Here is a 27094-nt window from a genome sequence, read left to right on the forward strand (position 1 = left end):
ACCCTCTTCTCTCTCACTAACCACTAACAACTAACAACCAATCCAATGTCCTGGACAGACAGCCCAGATAGCTCTAAGCTGAGATGTGTGTCCAGGACAGCATGCTTGAACCTTAATTGGATATAAGCACAGAAATAAATAAAAGAAAGAAAGACTGTTTTTATACTCACAGTGTCACAGTACTTGTCTGCAATCCAACTGTTAGCACACCCAGGGTTGCAATATGCTGGAAACACACACACAATACATATGATTAGGATAAATAATGATGGGGTAGTTTATTAATATAACAAGTAACAACAAATCCACAAAGTTATATTTCAATGTAAAATTAGACTTTTTTTATTTACAGAACATTTTAAACTCAAAGGGCATTTCACATATATTAACATTTTCACATTCATTGAAACTCCTCTTAAACTGGACACAAAGTTTAAAGAGGTTGAAGATTCTGTTCTGTTCTGATCTTTTTCCTATCACATAAATCAAATCACTGTATCCTGTAAACTGTTTGACCAGGCAAGGTAGAGTGTACGTACCAAGTGCTTGTATGCGGCTGTCTGACAAATGATTGTGGTATCCAGCTCCCAGCTGAATATTTCTCTGTGTACCTGCAATACATCATGTAACTAATGAATAAATGAATGAATGAATGAAATTAAATGAATGAATGAATGAATGAATGAAATGTTTAACAACAGCCCAGATAAAAAACCCACATTGGCTATTGGAAGGAAGAAGGAGTGTTTAATTTAACAATGCACTCAACACATTTTACTTATGGTTAAAAGATGGCATTGGACATTTGGTTAAGGACCACACAGATAATGAAATAAGAAACCTGCTGCCGCCACACAATGGGCTACTCTTTCCAATTAGGTCAGAGTGTGTCAGGTCAGAGTGTTTCCAGTTAGCAGCAACTATCTTTTATATGCAGCATTCCAAAGACAGACTAGATAGTACATACAAAGATCTTTGTAATACAAGTTGTGGAGCACTGCTTGAAACGAGAAACAGCCCAATGGGCCTACCGTCGAAGATTAATCCTAGACCAATCACTCGTCCAAGGCCCCCAAGTTCCCCCTCCCCATGCTCCGCGGCACATGTAAGAAAGAGTGATTAGTGAAACATACCATCACAATCTCCAGCATCCCACTCACACTCCGAGTTATTACAGGCCTTGTCACAGTAGCCATCTTTGATCCATGTGGACGGACACCCCTCGTTACAGTTTGGTACAGGCCACGTCAGGTACACCTGAATAACATGATAAAAAAAACATGACAGAGCCATCACTGTAAACATACATGTAAACTCATGTTGTACACCACCATTAACTTTTACAGGCATTTGAATACAATTTCTATGTCAGAATATATTTAGGAAGTACAGTCGCTTGTTAACTACTGTGCCCCCACTCCCCGCCAAAACAAATCATTCAATTTGAATTTTCCACCTGTAAACCAGAGCACTGCCTCATTTTGTTATGTAAGTGGCAGCATACCACTTGATTGAACAGTTATCAGTCAAAAAGAGGTCAAGATACTTGTAATCATCACAGAAATTTTTTATCAGGCATTTCAATATATATATATAATGTTTTTTAATGAAGACCGTTTTCCTAAACTGGACAATGTTAAGCTGCTACACACAGTAATGAACTAGTGAATGGTGGTGAGGTGCCTTCAGTTAGAAATAGTATTTGTTCCTTACATACCGACGATTTATAGCCACACAAGGGAATATCTGCATTAAAGAAACTATTCTCATTTTACTGAGATTATGCTGGTCTATACAAACATCTGGATTAGACAGATGCCACTTTGGACAGGGTCCACTGTGTTCTTGTTTATCAGTGTCTGTATAAACAAGGTGTTTCTGGTTACCCTATTGTTTATAGTAGCCCAAACTGGATTTTCCCTGTCAATAATTCTGTGCATATGATTTTTTTTTATAGTAGGTCGTAAAACAAAGTTACTAAGCTACCACTAACATTACAATGACCACTGGACTAATATTCTAAATAAGAAAATGTAATTATTATGCAGTTTTAATAGTTAAGAAAGCTCTGTTAGTGAGGAACATTTTAAAATGGCAGCAACTCAGGACAGTCTGTTTTATAATTACACTTGAATAGTTCTTTATGATAGATAACTAACAATGCTATGGTCAAATGTGTTTGAAAAAAGGTAGCCAAATCTAGTTTAAAATTACACTTGAGTTGGTCTTTAATCTAGACAATCAAGAATATTGAGGTGTAATTTGTTTGAAAATGGCCGAGCCAAATTCAGATCAGTCTTAGCTACATGAAGGATCATTACATACATTTATACTGATGGAAAGACTGAATTTATGTCTATAAAAATAAAGACATTTAATGTGGCATTGAATGTCATTAACATGGTTAATGGCTTGACACTATGAGTGAGGGTTCTACTTGTTGCAGCCAATATTTGCTGTCAGTATTACTATTTATGTGTTCAGGTAATTGTGCAGAGAAGTCTAAACTATGGCGAACGAAGCTCTTGGGGGGGGGGGGGGGGGGGGGGGGTTGGATCATGCTCCCCTGAAAAATACACAAGAACAAAGGTGTTTGAGGGAGTTGGCTCCCAACTCCACCCCCACATATGTGCCTGGTGTTCCCTTATTTCTTTCTATCAGTATATATGCAAATTAGAAAATCAGCTTTTGAATTAATGTATTATACAGTACATTTGGCAAATAATGACCTTATCAAGATTTTAAATGTAAAATGATCAGCACCTTTTTTTTGGGTCAACTTATTTTCGTGCTTATATCCAATTAAGGTTCAAGCACGCTGTCCTGGGCACACACCTCAGCTATCTGGGCTGTCTGTCCAGGACAGTGGGTTAGATGTTAGTTGGTTAGTAGTTAGTGAGAGAGAAGTGAGTGTAGTGGCCTTACATCTACCCATTGAGCCCTTAAGAACTTGCTCTGTGTTGGAGCCGGTACCGGGTTGCGAACCCTGTACCTACCAGCCTGTAGTCTGATGGCTTAACCACTGTGCCACTGAGGCCGGTTTATCAGCACTTGGACCCTCTACTATTTACCCACCTTCTGTCCTGTGGAGAAGGAGAAGAAGTCATCGGGCCACACCTCCTTGCCAAACATGACGTCATCGTTGAGGTAGATAAACTTGTCTGACAGGCCAGCGATCTTGTGCAGGTGAGCCTCAATGGCCGGAGAGCTGAATGTGGGCAGGTGACTTGTGTTGCTGAAGATTTCCTGAGGGCAAACACATGAAACATAAAACAGAACACTTCAAAGTCTAGATGAAATCAAACTACATGTACATTTTTGGGGGGGGGGGGGGGGGGGGGGGGGGGGGGGGGGGGGGGGGGGGCAATTCGACATCACAAAACGTAAAACAGAAATCTTCAAAGTGTAGATGAAATCAAACTACTTTCTTTCTTTTTTTTGTAATTTGACATCGGTGCAACATGCAGGTGTCTGGATTAAAAGCTTATTTTAATGTTATTTTAAAGAAAAAAGGTTCTCACATTACTAAAAAAATGGATGGGAAGTAGAACTATAATGTATAAACATGACATTTTTAGGAATGGGGGGAGGGGGGATCTGATCTATACCAGATCATTTAATAAAATACCAAAGCACCCTACCCCAAACCCTAAAACAAACCCCCAAAACAAAACAAAGAAAAAAACACCTTTATTAAAAGAAACCTACATATGCATGTTGTATAAAACATTTCTAATCTTACCATTCGTAAAATTATCAAATATTTACTTAAAGAATCTGTATACAGTTTGAAATGTATACATTTTTCTAGTGTTCCACTTAAATAACTTGTATAAATTCCCCTGTTTTGTTCTAACATACAGGTACATGTATACAGCACTTTCACCTGAGAACTGTATGACCTATAGGTAAAATTACAATCAGTTATTGATCTTATGTATGAAAATATACAAGTATTGGAAGATACACAGTATGGTACAATTATGACAATTATTTCCATGAATAAGTAAGAACATATACAATGTTATCAGCATGTTGTTATCTCAAACATTTCGAAAGTTCACTTCTTTTTTTCTGATCAAATTCTTTTTCCTAATACTAAATATCAATATTTCCCAAACTATCTGAAGCGCCGATAATGACTGTAATATTGGGAAAAGAACAGAAATTCCTGATCACGTCCAACCTCTGAAATCAGCCTTGTAAGAACCAGTCATTATGTTTAGTTGTACCAACCTGATGTGTGACTATGGATACTCTTGGGTTTTCCAAGTCCAACCAGTAGGGAATCTGTCCATTAGTGACAATGTAGATGTGACGAACCCACGGTGCGAACTTCTCTATAGACCGCAGAGAGTAGCGCAGTTCCTGTTAGCAAGAACACAGTGAAACAGTTGTAATGATATTGTGTAATTCAAATAATGATTATTCCACACACTGTATATAACAAAATGAAAACATTGGCTGTTAGGATGTTCTGACCAGACTATTATCCTTAGGGAAATATGCATTTGTTTTGAGGCCAGGTGAAGCACAAAAGAAAAGTTGTAATGATATTGTGTAATTCAATTTATGATTATCCCGTATATTGTATATAACAAACTGAAAACATACACTGGACCACATGACTAACTTCTTAAAACTGTCACATACAATTAGAAATACAACACATTTTTACTGCTAAATATTTCCCCACAGACAGGACAGCACAAGAGAGAGAGAGAGAGAGAGAGAGAGAGAGAGAGAGAGAGAGAGAGAGAGAGAGAGAGAGAGAGAGAGAGAGAGAGAGAGAGAGAGAGAGAGAGAGAGAAGAGAGGGGGAGACAGACAGAGAGATCATACGACCCATTCTACAATTCTACCACTGAGCTACATCTCAGCTCCTGATAACAAGAAAACAACCTTAGATGCAGTAAGAATATATAAGCATAACATCATGTCAATAAACCTTCAAGAATTGAAAACTGGCATTACTCTTTAATGGGTTATGTAAAACAAAATGTACGTTAATCCATTTCATTTTTGCATAACCTGTTATAATCATGTAAATGATGTCCTACATATAACACATGAATGAAAAATGGGTTACCCAAAATTACACTTGCTCGAGAGACACATGAATGAAACCATCGTTCTCGCAACACCCCGCGGTTTGAGAATTTATGAAGAGCTGTACTGTTGCCTAGATATTCAGCATTAGTTTGTAGCACATAATAAAATCTGACTCCACGCAATATTTGAACTAATCCGTTACCTCATTGTCCTCAAACCTACTCGATGACACATCTTCATTCTGTGAAAACTAAAATGAAAGAACAGCAAGTAACACATACATGTCTTTTTTAACACCTTATTATGCTTACATAATATAAACTATTCACACAAAAACCAAATATATACTATATGGCATTGAGACCAGTTCATATGAAACAACTGTTGAATAAATGACTGTCTTGTCCTAGGAAAAACTCCACATTATGGTTTTACTGTCCTAGGAAAAACTCCACATTATGGTTTTACTGTCCTAGGAAAAACTCCACATTATGGTTTTACTGTCCTAGGAAAAGCTCCACATTATGGTTTTACTGTCCTAGGAAAAACTCCACATTATGGTTTTACTGTCCTAGGAAAAACTCCACATTATGGTTTTACTGTCCTAGGAAAAACTCCACATTATGCTTTTACTGTCCTAGGAAAAACTCCACATTATGGTTTTACTGTCCTAGGAAAAACTCCACATTATGGTTTTACTGTCCTAGGAAAAGCTCCACATTATGGTTTTACTGTCCTAGGAAAAACTCCACATTATGGTTTTACTGTCCTAGGAAAAGCTCCACATTATGGTTTTACTGTCCTAGGAAAAGCTCCACATTATGGTTTTACTGTCCTAGGAAAAACTCCACATTATGGTTTTATTGAATTTTGAATTAATTACTGTTATTCCTGCTTTTGAAATCACAATTCAAATTCTAATTCAAATTAGATTTTAAATTTAGCATGGAATGTTATAGTTAGAAAATCAATAGTGACAAAATAGTTAAGTTAGCAAAGAAACAGTTAATATTTATTATAGCTAGCAAGTCATAACATTAAAGATGGTTATAGTTAGGATATGATCAGTTGTTCAAACTCACATCTTTGAGTTCCCAAATCAAATTAGCAGCATTCAAAGTCGGCTCCTTCCCATCTATTGTGAAGTTTTTAATCTAAACACAAATATAATCTGTATGTCAAGAAGAGTTTATGTAATTAATACATATTAAATACATTTAAAATACAAGTTACACCACAATACAAAGAATTATTCAAACTAGATGCCAATGTGTTCCAATTGACTAAACTAAAATTATAGTAAAGGAAAAAAAATTTTTTTTAGTTTTAACATTAATTCGGCATATTTTTAAACTATGGTTAGTTGGTGTATAACATTTGGCACTGGCTGGGATGGGAAATCCAGGCTAGGCCATAATATATTTAATGCTAGATTTTCATCCAAATTTGTTTCAAAATGAGGGTGGGGTGTGTAACATTTGCACTGGCTGGGATGGGAAATCCACATTAGACCATAATAAATTTAATGCTAGATTTTCATCCAAATTTGTTTTAAAATGAGGGTGGGTTGTGTGAAAGTTTATTTTTTATTTTTTATGTTCAGGATATTGGAAATACCGCACATGATATACATTTAAAGGACATTTCATTTTTGGTAATAAAAAACCCCAGGGGTGGGCCTTGATTTTATTATGCCCTTACTGTTCATTGATAAATAATTAAATTTCTGTTACATTTACCACATAACGTCATCCCATTGGTTCAGATCTAGAAACGGGAGTTTGTTCAGTTCTCGATGAATGTAAAAATTATTATTAGCTTCGCTGATTCACACAGTTTGCAGATGATTTTTTTGTTCATACCCCGGTAAATGTAAAAGAAATAACAGACAATCCTTAAATATAAAGTAAGATTGGAATGAAACTTTGCAGCAGCATTGTTTTAGTCATAATAAATTATAGAATTTACATACATCATTTTACCTTAAAACCACCCAAAAAACTACAAAAACCTTCCTACTTACATCAACAAGTTCCTCAAATTCTTCTTTCTTTGGAACATACAGAACAGCTATACCTCTGTCTGTGTGGAGGTCAATCTATAAAAACACAAAATATAATGTTCTCACACTTTTAACAAGGTGAAAAATGTGCTATGGTTACCCAGAGAAATTTTAATACTAAAAATACAACAATTTATGCAGGGGGAAATCTAGACAGTGGTGAGTGACATTTATTTGGGGGAGGGGGGGGGGGGGGGGGGGGGGGGGAAAGTAATGCTCCACTGGAAAAAATATTTTAAAAAAGAAGAAAATTTGCTTAAGTGCGGGAGGGTTTGACCTCTAAAAGCCTCCTTCCCAAAAATGACCATGTTTGACATCCAATAGCCGATGATTAATAAATCAATGTGCTCTAGTGGTGTCGTGAAACAAAACAAACTTGTTTGCCTGTAGGGGCTAACAAAACACACTGGACAGAATTTATAAGGCATAAATTTTTGTCTTACTTGCATGTAAATATATATATATTTCTAATGCTCAAACATCCATGTTTAAGAAAGACGGGCCTTATAGATTCAGCCCAAAATATCTTACTTTTGTGATGGCCGTGTGAAACTTCTCAGGCAGCTTCTGTCGGAGGTTATCAACGTCCAGTTCGTGAGGAAAGCCAGACATGATGATAACGTCATGTAACAGAATCGTGTGCTGAACCGTCCAGTCACTGGTCTGATAAAGAAAATAACATCATGTAACAGAATCGTGTGCTGAACCGTCCAGTCACTGGTCTGATAAAGAAAATAACATCATGTAACAGAATCGTGTGCTGAACCGTCCAGTCACTGGTCTGATAAACAAAATAACATCATGTAACAGAATCGTGTGCTGAACCGTCCAGTCACTGGTCTGATAAACAAAATAACATCATGTAACAGAATCGTGTGCTAAACCGTCCAGTCACTGGTCTGATAAACAAAATAACATCATGTAACAGAATCGTGTGCTGAAACGTCCAGTCACTGGTCTGATAAACAAAATAACATCATGTAACAGAATCGTGTGCTGAACCGTCCAGTCACTGGTCTGATAAATCAAACAAATCGGTGCTAACCGTCCATCATGTAAACAAAATGACATCATGTAACAGAATCGTGTGCTGAACCGTCCAGTCACTGGTCTGATAAACAAAATAACATCATGTAACAGAATCGTGTGCTGAACCGTCCAGTCACTGGTCTGATAAACAAAATAACATCATGTAACAGAATCGTGTGCTGAACCGTCCAGTCACTGGTCTGATAAACAAAATAACATCATGTAACAGAATCGTGTGCTAAACCGTCCAGTCTGATGAAACAAAATAATGTCTTGTAAAACCAAATAATGTCTTGTTAAGCAAAATAATATAAAACCAGGGCCCTGTCTTATGAAGCAATCTTAGCACTAAGATCACCTTAATTGCATGATGAACTTAGTGCAAAGATTGCTTTGTGAAACAGGGCATTGGGCTTTCATAAATTATTATATTTTAAAGTATGGAACACTTGAGCTAGATACATCAACCATTAAACATAAGCCATGGACAATCTGGCATCTTTCCAATATAACATTTTGAATGCTAAGACCACTACTTCTTCACCAACCCTTTCACCGTCACTATGACAGAATTCAACCAATGTTATTAGTTTTTTCATTTGTAATTTTTTATTTCTTTGATAATAAATTTTAGATGTCAAAAAAATTATTGGAAACAAATACAGTAGATTAGCCATGACTGGCCGCATTTATGAATAAACATAAGACACTGTTTGGTAACAGTACCTAACTCCCATTCCCTGTCCATTAACAGTTTGTAATACATCCAAGTACCACATCTCCGAGTATGACATAACTGACACAACTAAGTTATACACTCACAATATAAGCTCTCTTGACAGCTGTTTTGTTTCCCTGCACAACTATATCCATATTCACCACTTTGTTAACTAAAAAACAAAAATAATTCTGTTAGAAAACTGTATGACATCTACATGCTATGAACAATCACAAAAACGTATATTAAAAAAGTCACATCTGCTTTTCATTCTTTTGTTTTATATTTACTTATTTGTCTTTAGCTAGGCATCACATACCTTAGACTTTGAGATACAAGTCAGGCCATAAACCTGAAGATAACATTTTCAAAACACATTTATAAAAGTTGTAGGTCCATAGAATTAAATGGCTGACCTATCATAAAATAATCTTGTGAATAAAGAGATAATTTTAAGATAATTAATTTTAAATTTTTTGAACATACATTGAGATGAATATTCACTGATGTGACAACAAAGCAAAATTCATTGATCTAAAACTTATAGTTTGTGAGAAATGCACTTAAATGAGAAAACTTAACATTGGAGTTAAACACAATAGTTGATGCCATGACTGTTGAAAAAAAGTAATACTTATTGCTTGCCCACTGGATTGAATTAGCCAACTTTTGCATGATGCTATATAAATCTGTTGGACCATACATTTCTAAATATGTGTGACATCATAACTGATGTTTTTCAGAATTCTGTTGAAATACTTATTCACCAAGTTGCCATTTCAGGTTAAATCATTGTTTTCAAAAGTATTTAAACAAATTAATATTATGAACTTTATATATATTTATGGTAATTTTTATGTTGAAGCATAATATGGACTATATTTATTTCCCATATGAATAAATGAGTTTGTAGGTGAAGTAGTTATGAATGGGTGAAGAATAAAAAAAAAATAGCTTATACTTTTTATGTGTTATTGTAGTTAAGTGCGCAAGAATCAATCACCGCTGTGGGGTATAGGTATGACAATTCTATATCCTTGGTAAACCTCAGCCCTCACAAAAACATTTTGTCCCTTGAGTTGGATTTGCCTGTCTATACCCTACAACTGTGATAGATTCTTACACACCCGTCAGTGAGAACATCAGAAAGAAAATGGTTTAGGGTTACGGTTAAGAAAATCATACAGTAATGATAAAGAGTCATTAATTTTGTAAAAAGGTAAAGTAAAAAAAAAAAATATCTGCATTTGGGTATGGCACAATACCAATGTAATTAAAATTAGCTCCACTATTACATGTGGATCTAACAGTAGCCAGTTGGAGCTCATGTCCACCAATCAAAACCTTACTTGCAGAATCATGTCAGTGATTTAAAAATAATTTGAAAACATTCCGAATTATCCTGAGGGTATACGACATGTTTCGTGTGAATTACGAATGCCTTAAAATATGTTTTATTTTATAAAATAAATAATTTGTAATGTAAAACTGAAGACTGATTTAGTTTTTTAGTTTTTTATAAATAAATAAATAATTTTTAATGTAAAATTGAAGACTAATAACCCATCCCGTACGTATTGGTATGGTTCGCTGTACTGCGGCCACTAAAATAGACTCGCCCGATATTTTTAGAATTTGTATGCTCCCAAATAACGTTATAAAAGGCGAAGTGTGATTGGTCAATATTTATATTATTATTTACAGACGAAATGTTACCTGGATATTGGAGACTACGCAGTGTTGTTAGCAATCTGATTAAAATTAGTTCTACTGGTCTACATAAGGCATTTGTAATTCACATGACACCTCAGAATAATTCGGAATATTTTCAAATTATTTTCAAATCACTGGCATGATTCTGCAAATAAGCTTTTGATTGGTGGACATGAGCTCCAACTGGCTGCTGTTAGATCCACATGTAATAGTGGAGCTAATTTTAATTAGATTGGGCACAATACCCATTTTACCCTCTAGCAAAAAACTTGATATCATCCAACGGAAAAAACCCAGAACACTTGACATCAATTGCTCTGTGACGAAAGTCTGATTTCTCTGCGACACATACATGGATGTTAACTACAAGCACTAAGGCTGTAAATAGGCTGCAGTTAGAAAACACATCTACATTTATTTTAAACTTGTTGTTTGAGGATACATGTAAGAAATATACTACTACACTGGCATCCATTACATACAATTTATTTAACAACTCATTGTTTAAAGATGTATCCAACTCGCTTCCGCTCATTCGATACATTTTAGAACTTGTTTTATAAATGGCATTTAACAGCCACTAACATAGCATTCTCTATATCTCATGATTTTACTTCATCAAGGTGAGACAATTAAATGAAATCACTGATTGTACCTAATACCGGCCTCAGTGGTGTTGTGGTTAAGCCATCAGACATAATGCTGGTAGGTACTGGGTTCGCATATCATACCAGCCTACCCGTCTGTAGTCCTATGGCTTAACCACTGCACCATCGAGGCTGGTATACATTTTGAAAGGACATATCAAGTGAAATCTCTGGCAGTACCTAACGTCTCATTGTCAAACACTAGCACAGTGAAGTTCAGCTTGGCGTCTGCTGGTGATGTCACCACATACATGGCCTTCACCTCAGAGAATGCTGGGAAGGCGCTCGTGAACTGGGTCAAGTTCATACTGGGCGGCAGGGCAGGATTTAGGACCACCTTTGTTGTTGGAAGACAGTTGCTGAAAGAACATTTCTCCTCCCTGGAAACAGTACATGTACCAAATATATATACAATACATGTATTATCAATAGTAACCAATAACAAAGCATTTGGTACAGGTGTTGTTTTTTTGTGGGGTTTTTTGTGTGTTTGTTTTGCATCAAAAGGTTAGCAAAATCTGGCTCTGGTCAAGTGGTTAGTTTAGTTCTCTTTTGGAATTTTGACATATATATATATATTTTTTTTTTTTTTTTTTTTTTTTTTTTCCTCTCAAAAATTGTAGACAAATAGCAAAAACTATTTTTTAACAAATTTATGGTTTTAGACCCTAAAACAGATTTAAAAATAGTAATAATAAAATTAAAAATAATAATAATAAACCCCCCCAGAGAAAATCCCATTAAGATTTAAAATCATTCCCAAGCCACATTAATTTGTGTTTTTTGCATTAGAAACTAAGAAAAAACAGAAAAACTTTGAAAATGTCAAATAATTACTACTGCAATGTTTTATTTTCTTTAAATGTTATTGAGATCACCTGTTCAGCTGTACCTTAAGAGGAGTGGTTTCATGATAATCAAAACAGATTTAAGGTTTAAAATTACTAAGTATTTTTTACTTAACAATCTAAATTACACTTTATTGCAGTATTACATATTCATATCATACTAATCTCAGCACATTGACCAATCATGCTTACACAAGAAAACTCTCATGCATAACTTCAAATTAACAATGTGTTAAAGGGACATTCCTGAGTTTGCTGCAATTTTTTAAGATTGATCGACTAACAGAGACTTTTTAACGACTGTAATTACATATCAAATATATTTTTCTACATAAAATATTAAACGTGTTTCTGATCATTCTAATATTTGTACTAGTTTAAATTTCCTTTTATTTCCTGAAAAAAAAAAAAAAATTCATATGTACGAAATTATTTGAAGACAAAATCTAGTTTGGGCTTCTTACAAATATTAAGATGACCAGAAACACATTGAATATACAGACACTGATATTCTAAACAAGAAAATATATTTAATATGTAAGTTTAATTTTAGAAATATTTTATTAGTCGGAAACATCTTACAATGCAGCAAACTCAGGAATGTCCCTTTAAATAACACAACCAACAACCAAGCTAGCAACAGAAATATAAATAGTTTCCGTAGTTGTGCAGGGTTACTCAATAGGTGAGTAGTAATACATTAATGCTCTGTACTGAATCATTATTTTCCACTGGATATTTCCGAATTTTAAGAATAGTTTTAACCTCTATAGGTGTTCACTTTTCAGATTCTGAATACCGTGGTACATGTATGTTGTGAAACACTGTCAGACAGCAAAGGTTGACAAACTAACAAATTTGAATACAAAAAGGTATTTCTAAATACACAATGTCATGTTTCTCACTATACACTTTGAGAGCACACCTGGACAGAACAAACAAATGCAGAATCAATAAACATTCTGAGAGTACTGCTAAAGAAATACATGTCCCCTAATGGGCCCAACAAATTTTAGTATCTCCTAAATTCAAGGGCAATAACTCTGTAAAAAAAAAAAAAGAAGGCAAATCACCATGAAAATGTTTGTATGTTTGTTTGTTTTGTTTTACACCACTGGAACATACTGATTTATTAATCATTGGCTACTGGATGTCAAACATTAGAGAGGAAACCTGCTACATTTTTCATTAAAATCACCATAAAAGTTAAACTGGTCTGTATAGTAACAGTACATAATAAAGCTATATACAAAATTACACCTTAATATCTTCAGGCATTACAACAACAAAAAAAGAGTAAGAAAAACAAATTTCCATCTCTTCTAAGTTCAAGAACAATAACTGTGAACAATGGATAAACTGCCACGAAAGTTAAACCTGATCTGTAACAGTACATGATAAAGCTATACACAAAATGTCAGCTCAATATCATGAGGCATTATCTTGACAGACAGAGAAACAGAAATACAGACAGAGAGACAGAAATACAGACAGAGAGACAGAAATACAGACAGAGAAACAGAAATACAGACAGAGAAACAGAAATACAGACAGAGAGACAGAAATACAGACAGAGAAACAGACACATGGATATGTGATGGAAACAGACTGACACCAATCCCATACGTAATGACAGAACAAGATCACAAGACATGCAACATAACTAACATTCCCGAAAACCAAATCTCAAACATCTCTAAGTGTTTTCTTTTTGCTGCTATAATCTCCGGGGGGGGGGGGGGGGGGGGGGGGGGGGCAGGGGGGGCAGCTGCCCCCCCTGATAATCTTGTCCTTTTTTTTTTTTTTTATATATCTCCAGTAATAGCATAGAAATGTTTAATCTTTATAGTATGTTAAAAATTATTTATAAAATTTGGTGCCCCCCCATGGATTTTGGTCAGGGTACGGCCCTGGTAATAGGTTTTCAACAGCAACAGAGTTAAAATGTGTTTTGTTGATTCATTAATCACCGGCTATTGGATGTCACTGTGCCACAATATTCAGAGAAAACCCCTGCTACACTGTTCAATTAGCAGCCAGGGATCTTTTATATGTACTTACCCATAGACAGGACAGCACATACCACGGCCTTTGATATACCACATATGGGGCATTGTTTGAGATTGGGAAAAAAAACAATCAGAGGATAAGTCCACTTGGGAGGTTCGATCCTTCAACCTTTCACCGTATATAAATGCTCTACCAACTGAGCAAGAACCTGCCCCAACTAAGAGATCACTCTTAATAACTATAAAATTATGTACTAAAGACAGTTTCTTGTTTACAATATCAATATATGTATACTAAATGTGTTTCTCATCATCCCATTATTTGTAATAGTCCTAACTGAATTTTACATCCCAAACATTTTGTATGTACGAAAAAAAATATCACGAAATAAAATGAACATTGAGCTACTAAGAACATTAAGCCGACCATAAACATATTTTATCCTGCAACTACAGTCTCTATAGGCCGATTATGATGACCAATTAAAGCAGTCATAAACATATACTAGCAGATTATGACTTCTGACGTCATGCATGTGATGTTACATATGCATAGATGCAGTACAAAATCACTCATTTGACCCCTAGGTCATTGTACAATGTTGCTGAAATAACAGAAATAATAGCTTTCCCCCTTAAATTTTATGGTCTGCAGGATAAAGATAAAAACTAGTTAATGATGTAGGATATCAGATTTATCCTGTTTTTCCATTGTTACCATCACAGGATAAAGCCGATATCCTACATCATTAACTAGTTATTCTCTATAGATCTATAGAACAGTATTTAATATGTTAGCTGATATAATAATTATATTAGTCAGAAACATGTTAACCATGGCAGCAAATTGAGGACAGTCTCTTTAAATAAAGCACAAACATGCACCATGCAAACCAACAATAAAGTCAAATGGTGAGCAAATTGAGGACAGTCTCTTTAAATAAAGCACAAACATGCACCATGCAAACCAACAATAAAGTCAAATGGTGAGCAAACTGAGGAGTCTCTTTAAATAAAGCACAAACATGCACCATGCAAACCAACAATAAAGTCAAATGGTGAGCAAACTGAGGAGTCTCTTTAAATAAAGCACAAACATGCACCATGCAAACCAACAATAAAGTCAAATGGTGAGCAAACTGAGGACAGTCTCTTTAAATAAAGCACAAACATACACCATGCAAACCAACAATAAAGTCAACTATTCAGAAATGGCTAACTGAGGGGTTTCCAGCCTGCTTTACTGAATGTCATGTGAATGGTGGGCCACAGTGTAAAAGTAGACAGATGAACAGACAAGTAAAGTTCCTAGGAACTACTGGATGGGTAAATCAACCACTGATGCATACATGTACAGTCTGGTGCCAGAAAGTAAGGTTCATCATTAAGAAATCAACTATGGTGGCTAGGTGACTTATAGTTGTGTTTTAACAGTACTGTACATCTATGGGGGCTAGGTGACTTTATAGTTGTCCTTGGTACTGTACGGTACATCTATGGGGGTTAGGTGACTTATAGTTGTGTTTTAACAGTACTGTTCATCTATGGGGACTAGGTGACTTTATAGTTGTCCTTTGTATTATACATGCACATGCATGGGGGCTAGGTGACTTTATAGTTGTCCTTGGTACTGTACGGTACATCTATGGGGGTTAGGTGACTTATAGTTGTGTTTTAACAGTACTGTTCATCTATGGGGACTAGGTGACTTTATAGTTGTCCTTTGTATTATACATGTACATGCATGGGGGGGGGGGGGGGGGGGGGGGCTATGTGACTTTATAGTTGTCCTTTGTACTATACATGTACATGCATGCACACAGATATGCTTACCCACTTGATGTACTAATCCTAAACAGGAAACACATGATTTATGTTAACACCAGAAATATTTCTTAATACTAAGGCAACAAATGTTGCTTTAACCCATTTTCAGATATGTAGAGGATTTCCATAAAAATTATTCAAACTTTGTTAATTTAAAGAATCTTTTATTTTAACCAAACACTAAATGTTGTAGCCACTTTGCATAAACATTGGCAAAGGACAGGGTGAGCCCTGTGTTAAACATAAGCAGTTGGGGGTTTCAGGGATCAGGGGACCTGTGCCTCTTCCCCATTTAAGCCCCAAAGTATTTACTTTTTTCTTTTCATACAATATATATTTAAACAAAACACTTCATACAGCGTTCCTACGGGCCTGTGCAGACAAAAATGTCAGTCAGTCAGAATTGTGTGAATAACATTAATATTACAATGTTGCATTTGTACAATTACAGTGCTTTACCAAATTGCATCATAATTCATTATAAGAATGATAATTGTGAAGAATTTTTAAAATGATTAAACTAAGATATTAAATTTTAATCAAGGTAGTAAGACACATGTCAAACGACTTTGTTAAAGCATGACAGGTGGGACCTTTTTTGTATATATCATTTATATATAACTTCTTTAGAAAAGCTTGTTTGTTTATTTTGTTTAAAAGCATACTGTCACGGATTTAAGGATCTTATTTCTCTAAAAATGGTTAATAAATAAAAATTACATTAAATGTTGGAAACCAAATCTAGTTATCGCATCACCTCAACTGAACCATGATGGAGTGAAATCCATGTCATCCCTCTCGGCAATTTTAGTTTTTGAATTATGGACCATTGCCATAATTCAATTATTTTTTACAAAATGTCATTAATAAATGGAGTATGGTGGTTATGAAGATGGTTGAATAAAGTACATTAAGGGACAAATCAAATTATTTTTGTTCAGGTAATACTTTGTTAGACCATTAAATAGGCCAGTGGTCTGTGACAATATGCCTTTAACAACACCACTAGAGCACATTGATTAATTAATCATCGGCTATTGGATGTCAAACATTTGACTCGTAGTCATCAGATGAAACTCACTACATTTTTCCTAATGCAGAAAGGGATCTTTTATATGCACTTTCCCAGACAGGAAAGCACATACCATAGCCTTTGATTGACCAGTAGTGGTGAACTGGTTGGAACAAGAAAAAACCCAATCAGCAGAATGGATCCACTGTGGTGATTCGATCCTGTGACACAAGCGCCTTAAGCGAGCACTCAGCTGACTGAGCTCTTTAGAAAAGATAAAGTACATCATATTATTTTTAAACACTGTATGACAACACTTATATACATGTACACAATTTAACATGGTGAATTTCTGTTTAAAATCTGGAACAATAAGGAACAAGTTTGTTAGTTTCGTTTAATGACACCTCTAGAGCACATTGATTTATTAGCCACTGGATGTCAAACATTTGGTAATTTTGACATACAGTCTTAAGAGAGGAAACCTGCTACCTTTTTCCATTAGTAGATAGGGATATTTTATATGCACCATCCCACAGACAGGAAAGCACATACTACAGCCTTTGATATACCAGTTGTAGTGTACTGGCTGGAATGAGAAATAGTCTAATGGGCCCACTGACGGGGACTGATCCCAGACTGACCACACATCAAGCGAACGCCTTACCACTGGGCTACACCCTGCCCCCAATAAGAAGGAACAAAGGTATTAGAGGCTTTGTTTTGAGGAATATAAAATGCACCTTGACACATTGAGTTCCTGTTCCAGGTCGACCTTCACCTGTCGAAGCTGAATGATCAGATCGGGGTCGGAGCCGTTCACCCAGGTGTACACGATGTCGATAGGAACTGGCAGGCACAGTCTGTGACAGAATCAGCAATGTAATAAATTTACAAAGTGAAAAACATCAGCTATGCAAAATGTCTTCTCCAAATTAAGAAATATACTTTAAATTATTTTTGACAAAAAACACACTGTTAATCAAGACTCAGTTTGTCAGTACTTAGCCTGTTTCGACAATTGATATTTTATCATTAAATGGCACTAGCTAAAAACAACAAAAAATCATTTGCTAACTTATTAATCAAGCATAAAAATTAAATTGGATACGGGTAAATAATCAGGAAACTGTTTTGAGTTTATGATTGCTGCAAAATTCTAAATTACAAGTATGAAATAAATCTGGAGGATATCTATCTGTTAATTATTTCCAAGAAAATATTTTAAATGTTTTTAATTTAAAGCAAAATCAATTCCATTTTTGAAGATTTTAACACAAACTTCACTTGGCTAGTGCAGTATACATTATGGTAATAAGGTTGATAATTTCCACTAGCCGGAGCAGAGGGATAGTGGATTTGTTGAACACTGAAAACTACCATCAATAAAGTCCATGACAACTGACCTCGGTGATGTTGTGGTTAAGCCATCGGACATAAGGCTTGTAGGTACTGGGTTCGCAGCCCGATACCAGCTCCCACCCAGAGTGAGTTTTAACGACTCATTGGGTAGGTGTAAAACCACTACACTGACTTCTCTTTCACTAACAACTAACTACTAACCCACTGTCCTGGATAGACAGCCCTGAGAGCTGAGGTGTGTGTGCCCAGGACAGCGTGCTTGAACCTTAATTGGATATAAGCACGAAAATAAGTATAAATGAATGAATGAGTCCATGACCCATGATAATTCACATCACAACTACAGCAGTTTCTGTCGGTGCCATCATTAAATTTTGAGCCCTGTAGCACCGTATTTGACCGGAAATAAGATCTAAAGAATGAAGCTCATAAGAGTCATATCCTTGAATAAGCCCATGTACACCCAAATATTTAGTATGTTGAGTATTTCCCAGTTTATTCCCAGTCAAATAAGGTAGTACTTGAATATTCAGTACAAGTTTCCTACGATACCTTTGCCTGAAAGACCTGCCACCAATGTTGTCACTGTAAGAGTTGAATACTGCCGCATATTTTTCTCGACTCCATTCTAATGCTGTCTGCAAATACAACAAAAACATTGTATTAGTTTCATGTTTGATAAACCCAAATTTATGTATGGTACTTGCATGATTTAATGATTCTTTTCTATATTTTTTTGAAATTATTTCTTTTCCAGAAAAAACCCCTTGGGGACATGTCCCCCTTTTTTTTATGAATTCCCACCCAAAAATAAATAGTGGCAGACAAATTCTATAACCACTCTCTGCCACATTCAAGTCTGCACCAAATTGTTAACAACTATGATACATTACTCTCACACCTTTAATTACAGTCCAATATTTTATCCAGACACAACACAAGAAAAAACCCATTGCATTTGTGATGACACAGATTTCAATTACTATGGTCCATTCCATCATCCTATAAAAATTACCGGCCTCGGTGGCGTAGTGGTTAGGCCATCGGTCAACAGGCTGGTAGGTACTGGGTTCAGATCCCAGTCGAGGCATGGGATTTTTAATCCAGGTACCGACTTCAAACCCTGAGTGAGTGCTCCGCAAGGCTCAATGGGTAGGTGTAAACCACTTGCACCAACCAGTGATCCATAACTGGTTCAACAAAGGCCATGGTTTGTGCTATCCTGCCTGTGGGAAGCGCAAATAAAAGATCCCTTGCTGCCTGTTGTAAAAGAGTAGCCTATGTGGCGACAGCGGGTTTCCTCTAAACAAATCTGTGTGGTCCTTAACCATATGTCTGACGCCATATAACCGTAAATAAAATGTGTTGAGTGCATCGTTAAATAAAACACTTCTTTCTTTCCTATAAAAATTAAAATAAAATAAAAATAGATAAAATAAAAATTGGTTTGACATAAAAATAAAAATAGATATAAATAGATATAATTTTTAAATAATAGTAAATTCCATTGTATGAAAAAAAGGTGGTCCCCGATTATAGATTGTAACCATGTCACTTATAAAGTGATATTGACTTCGCTGAGATCTTTGGAGCAAGACGTAGCCCAGTGATAAAGCGCTCACTTGATGCACGGTCGGTCTGGGATCGATCCCTGTCAGTGGGCCCATTGGGCTATTTCTTGCTGCAGCCAGCACACCACGACTGGTATATCAAAGGGCCTGTGCTTATAAAACTTTTATAGAGTCCACACTCAATCTCTAATGACGTCACACACATACAATATGTATGGCGTTGTCATGACACTAGTGTCTCAGACTCTGTTAGAGTCTCGGGGACAGACGTAGCTCAGTGGTACAGCACTCGCTCAATGCGCGTTTGGTGTGGGATCGATTCCCGTCGGCGAGCCCATTGGGCTATTTCTCATTCCAGCTAGTGCACCACGACTGGTATATCAAAGGCTGTGTTATGTGCTACCCTGTCTGTGGGATGGTCATATAAAAGATCCCTTGCTGCTAATCGAAAAGAGTAGCCCATGAAGTGGCGACAGCGGGTTTCCTCTCTCAATATCTCTGTGGTCCTTAACCATATGTCCGATGCCATATAACTGTAAATAAAATGTGTTGAGTGCGTCATTATATAAACCATTTCTTTCTTTCACTGAGATCTCCTAGGACATCTGGCTTTCTTATGGAATACTCTTCAAGAAGGGTGGAAGTCTCAAAAGTATGAATCTGACGTCATGATGCTTGCTTTATGCTGCATTTGAGTATGATTGTAATTACCGTTACAACTTCCTGCTTGAAAATAGCATTCGAAACACTCCACAGTTAATTTTTTCAACTCAGAAGAAAAAAAAGCTAACCAAGTGACCTTCACCTTTTGAATATAAACGAAAAATAGGGATGAGATATTTGTCTAAACTGTTAAGTATGACACAAAGAGGACCGATCAGTGCAAACTGGTGGTAGAGTATTTTTAATATTTTTTCGAACCATTTCAGTTGCGAAAAATAATGTAATTCAAACATTCTAGTTGATAAAATAGAAAAACATAAAATTTAATTGGAGGTGTAACAGAATTATTTTAAAGTTACATAATTATTTTTTAAAGATGCTTTAAAAAAAATATTATGAGCGAAAATAGCTAAATTTGTAAGCGAGATACATTGCTGAACAGCTAAAAAGTTTGTTTTGTTTAACGACACAACTAGAGCACATTGATTTATTAATCATCGGTTATGGGAATTCAAACATTTAGTAATTTTTACATATATATACATGTAGTGTCAGAAAGCAAACCTGCTAGATTTTTCCATTAATTGGTAGCAAGGGATCTTTTATATGCACCATCCCACAGAAAGGATAGTACATACCATAGCCTTTGGGCATGAGTTTGACCATACCCCCCACCCCTTCAATGGTTAGGGTAGTTTTAGGGATAGGGTTAGTCTTTAGAGCCGTTGATATACGGGTCGAACTATTTCCAAAGAGTAATTTATCGTAGTTGTTAACAATGTCTTGAATGTGGTTCGGACTTTAGTCTAGATTTGTCACAATGGATGAACGGTCCCTCACCTCTCCAAAATGTAATGCAGACAACGCCAAAAGAAACAGGCCAATCACTACTAACAAAAGGCCATATTTATGAGACAAAATGTCATAAATATTTTTTTGAAATATCTTGCGATACGAAGATTCCATGCTCAAAGACTCGTGCAGTCATCATAAAATTATATTAGACACATCATCGCCCATGGGCGCAGCCATTCTTCTTTTTCTGTTCTTCATAATTCCTCCATTTAATTTACACTCAGGTAGCACTATACAACGAGCTCGCTTGTGTACCCAGAGAAAAGAATTCGCCTGTTAGTTTTGCACAGATCCATGCTTGAAGGCTAATTATTTGGAATAGGAAGTAAATTCTTAAGCATAGTGATAGCCAAAGAGTTATTTTTAAAAATGACAAGTGGTTCGTCACCAGCAGTGCAAACGGTTTAGTTGTAATTTTGAAGCTTCCATATACCGACCGGGTTTTCCTTGTGACAAAAGTGGGGCGCGATCGTTTTTAGTAATTTTCAAGCAAGCTGATTTTGTAAAAAAAAAATAAATAGCTAAACCTTTATTCAAATGAGGGTTTTTGTAAGGTTTGATGAGCAAAGTTTCTATAAATATATGTGTGGTATCCGCCAACTCCCGCTTGTGTGTGGTTTATATGGGTGTGAACATTGTAAATTTAAATGCACCCAAACTCATGCAGTTTGGACCAATGATTCTAGATTATGGTAGCCCCACTCCCATGGCTAGTTATATTCAATGTTGGGGTAGTAAATAACTACTATTGACACACCCGACGGCTAGTGTAGAAACAATTTGTCAAATGTTGCAGTTAAGTCTATTTTGTAAATATAAATATCCTGACCCCACCCCAACCCTCAGTGTTAGTGTTTTTAAGCTCTGTCTCCCTCTTTTGGTGACATATCTGATTATTACTATTATTTAGTAAAATTGTATTAAGTAAGGTAGGGCTAGTAAAGTTTTAATCGTGGCTAGTAAATTTAAAAAATCACTGATCCCATGGCTAGAGGATTAAAAACAAATTGTAGAGGCCCTGTTGAACACATTATGATGAAATTAACATAAACTTTTAACTAAAGATATTAAAAATAAGTCCTCTTTATAATTATGACTCTTTTTGTAATTTCCTTGAGACTAAAAATACCTGTATCTTTCTTTATTTTTAAAACATGGGTCGGCATTTAGGACGTTATAAATAACTGTGGTCTTCTACCTCAGGTAACTAGTTTCTGTTTGAATTTGTGGTTTAAAGGGTTAGCTGTCTTTCTAGTACGCACACAAAGAGGTGCGGACAATAAATACATGCCACATACATATTTTACACATCAAAGTTTTGTTTGTCAATTCATATTATAGGCCTATTTACTGTTTGGTTAGGTTTTAGCTAGTCACATGTTAAATATTATGCAAATACGATGTATTTAAATATCACCACGTAAAGTTAAATATTTTCCTGATAACTTCGTGATAGAAGAGAAAGGTGTATCCATTTTGAGTTATTTGTAAGTACTCTTATTATCTTTATTTCTATTTATTTATTTATTTTTTGCATTGTTGTTGTTGATGTTGTAGGTAGTACAGCCGTGCATAATTGGCTAATATTGTCACTGATAACGTCATACATAAAACGTCAGAACGTCACAATGTAATTTACTCAGCAACGTAATTCTATTTTGCTTTCTGGATTTACTTTTGCGATGTCCTATAACGTAATTGTTGAAGTAGAATCGATATTATTCATCATAATGGCAGTTAAAGTAACTATTATACAGGCTAGTTATTGTATAGCTTTGGTAAAATATATTTGTGTACACGGCCGTAGCTAGCGGGGGGGGGGGGGGGGGGGGAGAGCATTATAGAAACTTTAAAAAAAAATCTTTTCTTCACTGTTTAAGGAGTTTTAGACTATTAACTACTCAGTTGCCCCACCCCACCCCACCCCCACCCCAAACAAAAAATCATAGGTACGGTCCTGGTGTATTGCTTTAAATTTGTAGGAAAACATCAAGGTGTAAAACCAATAACGTACGTGTACTTTGTTTTTCTTATTTGATTTTCTAAACCTGTCATCTTAATCTAATTTCTGTTATTATTGAATGGTATAAGCTCATAAATATAAATTAAAGAAAAATTAAACTATATAGCCCGATTTTCTTATATCAGTTTAGCTAGATTTCATTTGTGGGCCTATGATATGATTAGCAACATAATGATAAACACAACACAATGAATACAATTTTCCAGTTTACAAAGGTGTCAAATAATGCCAACGTCAGGTCAGGTGGGCAGTTTATGCCTATAGGAACGATATGTTGAATGAGGGGAGGGGCTCAAGCATATAATTTTGGCTTATATACATGTATACATCTTCATAAATCAAGGCTAATATTCGTTCCTTGAATACGAGGAACGAATATTAGCCTTGATTTATAAACATGACATGTATATAGCCTATATATAAACCAAAACAAAAATAATTGAAAGCGTTTGGGCTATTTTTACTTTGTAGGCCTATTTCGTTTTTATATATGTTTTAGATTTAAAAAAATATTATATCTGTGTGTGTGCGTGCGTGCGTGCCTGCGTGTATACATGTGTGCATGCATGCGTGCGTGCGTGTGTCTTGACAACATTGTAATGAATTATGATCTATATTCTCAGGAAATTTTTAAAGATATTACCGGGGGAAAAGCAAACATAATATTAATTCAAATCCAGATTTTGTTAGCTTTTACCGGCCTCGGTGGCGTCGTGGTTAGGCCATCGGTCTACAGGCTGGTAGGTACTGGGTTCGGATCCCAGTCGAGGCATGTGATTTGTAATCCAGATACCCGACTCCAAACCCTGAGTGAGTGCTCCGCAATGCTCAGTGGGTAAGTGTAAATCACTTGCACCGACCGGTGATCCATAACTGGTTCAACAAAGGCCATGGTTTGTGCTATCCTGCCTGTGGGAAGCGAAAATAAAATATCCCTTGCTGCTAATCGGAAAGAGTAGCCCATGTAGTGGCGACAGCGGGTTTCCTCTCAAAATCTGTGTGGTCCTTAATCATATGTCTGACGCCATATAACCGTAAATAAAATGTGTTGAGTGCGTCGTTAAATAAAACATTTCTTTCTTTCTTTCTTAGCTCTTTAACAATTAAGGCAGGCGGGGTGGGGGTGGAGGTGGTGGTGGAGGTAGGAACACATATTCTGATCCCCAGCTTCAAAGTTTGGATGGTAGTGCCCCCAGCCTGCACAGCCACTCCCTCTTCAAACATCTATTCATTATATTTGTTACAACTTAATTAATATAATTTAACCAAACGTAACACATACTGTAATTCATATTTTAACGTATATCAATATCAATATAGGCATAATTTAGTTTTTATATTTTTTTACAGTTTCCAGGGTGTTTTTTTTTTTTTGGGGGGGGGGGGGGGGTTGCTTGTTTGTTTGTTTGTTTTTTGTTTTTTGTTTTTGTTTTTTTGAAGCTATATTATAATACATTGGGCGCCAAGTTTGTTATACGCTGCAACCTTTGAATCGTATTCTAAATAATAAAAAAGAAGAATTAAATTTGCTTTCATTATGTTTTATCTTGTTTGTAATACAATTAAAATGGGCAAAACAGCTGCGTGGATATTGTTCCCAGATGTCAGATAACGAGCTATAGTGTTGGTTTCTTTTCTCATACTTTGGAGACCAGATCACAAGTCACAATAGCCAAATGATGCGTGATAACTCAATATCCTGTGATCTTATCAAACAAACATTTTTAAACAAAATTTGTTCTCTCTCTAAAATTTTCTTCTCTTTCGATCTATTCTTCGCATTGATCGTAACTTACAATTAAAAGTTTGTTTTTGTTTAACGACACCACTAGAGCACATTGATTTATTAATCATTGGCTATTGGATGTGAAACATTTGGTAAGTTTGACGTATAGTCTAAGACAGGAAACCCGCTACATATTTGCATTAGTAGCAAGGTGATCTTAACTTACAGTATAACAGACAAGGCAGGGTTTCTTTTTTGGGTGACCTAAACTGGTCTTACTCCTCCATTTGTCAACCAACATAATAAATGTTATACCTGTGGTCCCAGGTCTTCGCTCCAGAAAACAAAAATGCGGTTGACATGATACAACATGGCAGCGAGTTGAAACAGTGACATTTCTTTCTTTTTTACTTTTTTTTTCTTTCTTTTTTACCATATGTTTAAATAAAATGGGGTTATACGCTAGTTGACTGATACACAAATAAAATATGAATAATATATATATATATATATATATATATATATATATATATATATATATATATATATATATATTGTAAATTATATTGAAAGGGGTTACAAGTTTGTTTTGCATAACAACACCACTAAAGCACATAGATTAATTAATCATCGGCTAAGCCTATTGGAAAGGAAGGAAGGAAATGTTTAATTTAACGACGCACTCAACACATTTTATTTACGGTTATATGGCGTCAGACATATGGTTAAGGACCACACAGATATTGAGAGAGGAAACCCGCTGTCGCCACTTCATGAGCTTCACTTTTTGACTGGCTGCAAAGGATCTTTTATATACACCATCCCACAGACAGGATAGTACATACCACGGCCTTTGCTACACCAGTTGTGGAGCCCAATGCGTCCACCGACGGGGATCGATCCTAGACCGACCTCGCATCAGGCGAACGCTTTACCACTGGGCTACGTCCCACCCAAGCCTATTGGATGTCAAATAGATGATAATCATGACACGTAGTCTGCAAAGAAAACCCGCTACATTCTTCCATTAGTAACAAAGGATCGTTTATATGCAGTCTTCCACATACAGTACAGCACCAACCGCAATCTTTAATATATAAGCCATGAGGTGGTTGGGACGGGAACCCCGAATGGGTCCATGCTTTAAAGAACAACGAACAAACCCAAAGGATCATACGACTAAAGTTCCTCGGGCAAGCGCTACCGACTGAACCAAATCTGCTTCCATTAAACGATGTCGTACCTAGCCCAAAATAAAAAAGGGTATAAGTGTGTAAGATGACACTTTATTAGGAGGATAGGGGGTCGGAAAGGATTTACCCTGAATTAATCTTTATGTGAAAATATATATGTATTTGTCGTAAACATCGCCCCAAACAAACAACGTATATTAATGAGATCGCATGAACGATAACCTTGAGAACCTGTTAGTTCAACGGTCGGTGTTTTTACCTGTAAATCACACAGTAACAGAACCGTTATGAATTTAAAAGTACAGTTACAGCATATATAAACCAAACTGACCTGTATCTACTTACTTTAATTAGGTTAGCACGAGCAACCTCTAGCCCTGTCCAGTTATAAATGTATTGAGTCAGGGTAGTGTTAAAAATTGTCAAACATTTCGAAATAGTAGACAACTTAAGGGGGGGGGGGGGGCACAGGGGTATAACGTTGAGTACTCGCTTAAGGTACTTGCGTCGCACAATCGAACCACATCGGTGGATCCATTCAACTGATTGGATTTTTTTTCTCGTTCCAGCCAGTGCACTACAACTGGTAAAATGCCGTGGTATGTGATTTCCTGTCTGTGGGGAAAATGCATATAAATGATCGCTTGTTGCAATAGATTTTTTTTTTAGCGGTTTCCTCCAATAGCCGATGATTAATTAATCAATGTGCTATAGTGGTGTCGTTAAACAAAGCAAACTTTAACTTTAACAGCTAGCTAGTTACGTTCCATACTGTTGGAGATGTC

General features: G+C 35.9%; 1 protein-coding gene across 2 annotated transcripts in view; it reads right to left on the bottom strand.

The window, feature by feature from the left end:
* Positions 1-21531, bottom strand: part of LOC121382338 (N-acetylglucosamine-1-phosphotransferase subunits alpha/beta-like) — a 46777-nt gene extending 25246 nt beyond the window's left edge. Inside the window, exons 1-15 of one of the 2 annotated variants that reach the window (XM_041511923.1) lie at positions 21353-21531; positions 18831-18916; positions 17660-17779; positions 15911-15928; positions 11401-11600; positions 8965-9032; positions 7645-7776; positions 7075-7149; positions 6134-6205; positions 5254-5301; positions 4237-4368; positions 3076-3246; positions 1134-1257; positions 540-611; positions 171-226 (exon numbers count right to left, since the gene is read on the bottom strand). In XM_041511923.1, the coding sequence (XP_041367857.1) occupies positions 171-226; positions 540-611; positions 1134-1257; positions 3076-3246; positions 4237-4368; positions 5254-5301; positions 6134-6205; positions 7075-7149; positions 7645-7776; positions 8965-9032; positions 11401-11600; positions 15911-15928; positions 17660-17779; positions 18831-18916; positions 21353-21478 (1500 nt within the window). In that variant the 5' untranslated portion in view covers positions 21479-21531. The remainder of the gene's footprint in view (positions 1-170; positions 227-539; positions 612-1133; positions 1258-3075; positions 3247-4236; positions 4369-5253; positions 5302-6133; positions 6206-7074; positions 7150-7644; positions 7777-8964; positions 9033-11400; positions 11601-15910; positions 15929-17659; positions 17780-18830; positions 18917-21352) is intronic. The other variant, XM_041511924.1, reaches the window with a different exon arrangement.
* Between the last annotated feature and the right edge of the window lie 5563 nt (positions 21532-27094).

This window comes from Gigantopelta aegis, chromosome 9 (assembly GCF_016097555.1).
Source record: "Gigantopelta aegis isolate Gae_Host chromosome 9, Gae_host_genome, whole genome shotgun sequence".
NCBI classification, from domain to species: domain Eukaryota; kingdom Metazoa; phylum Mollusca; class Gastropoda; order Neomphalida; family Peltospiridae; genus Gigantopelta; species Gigantopelta aegis.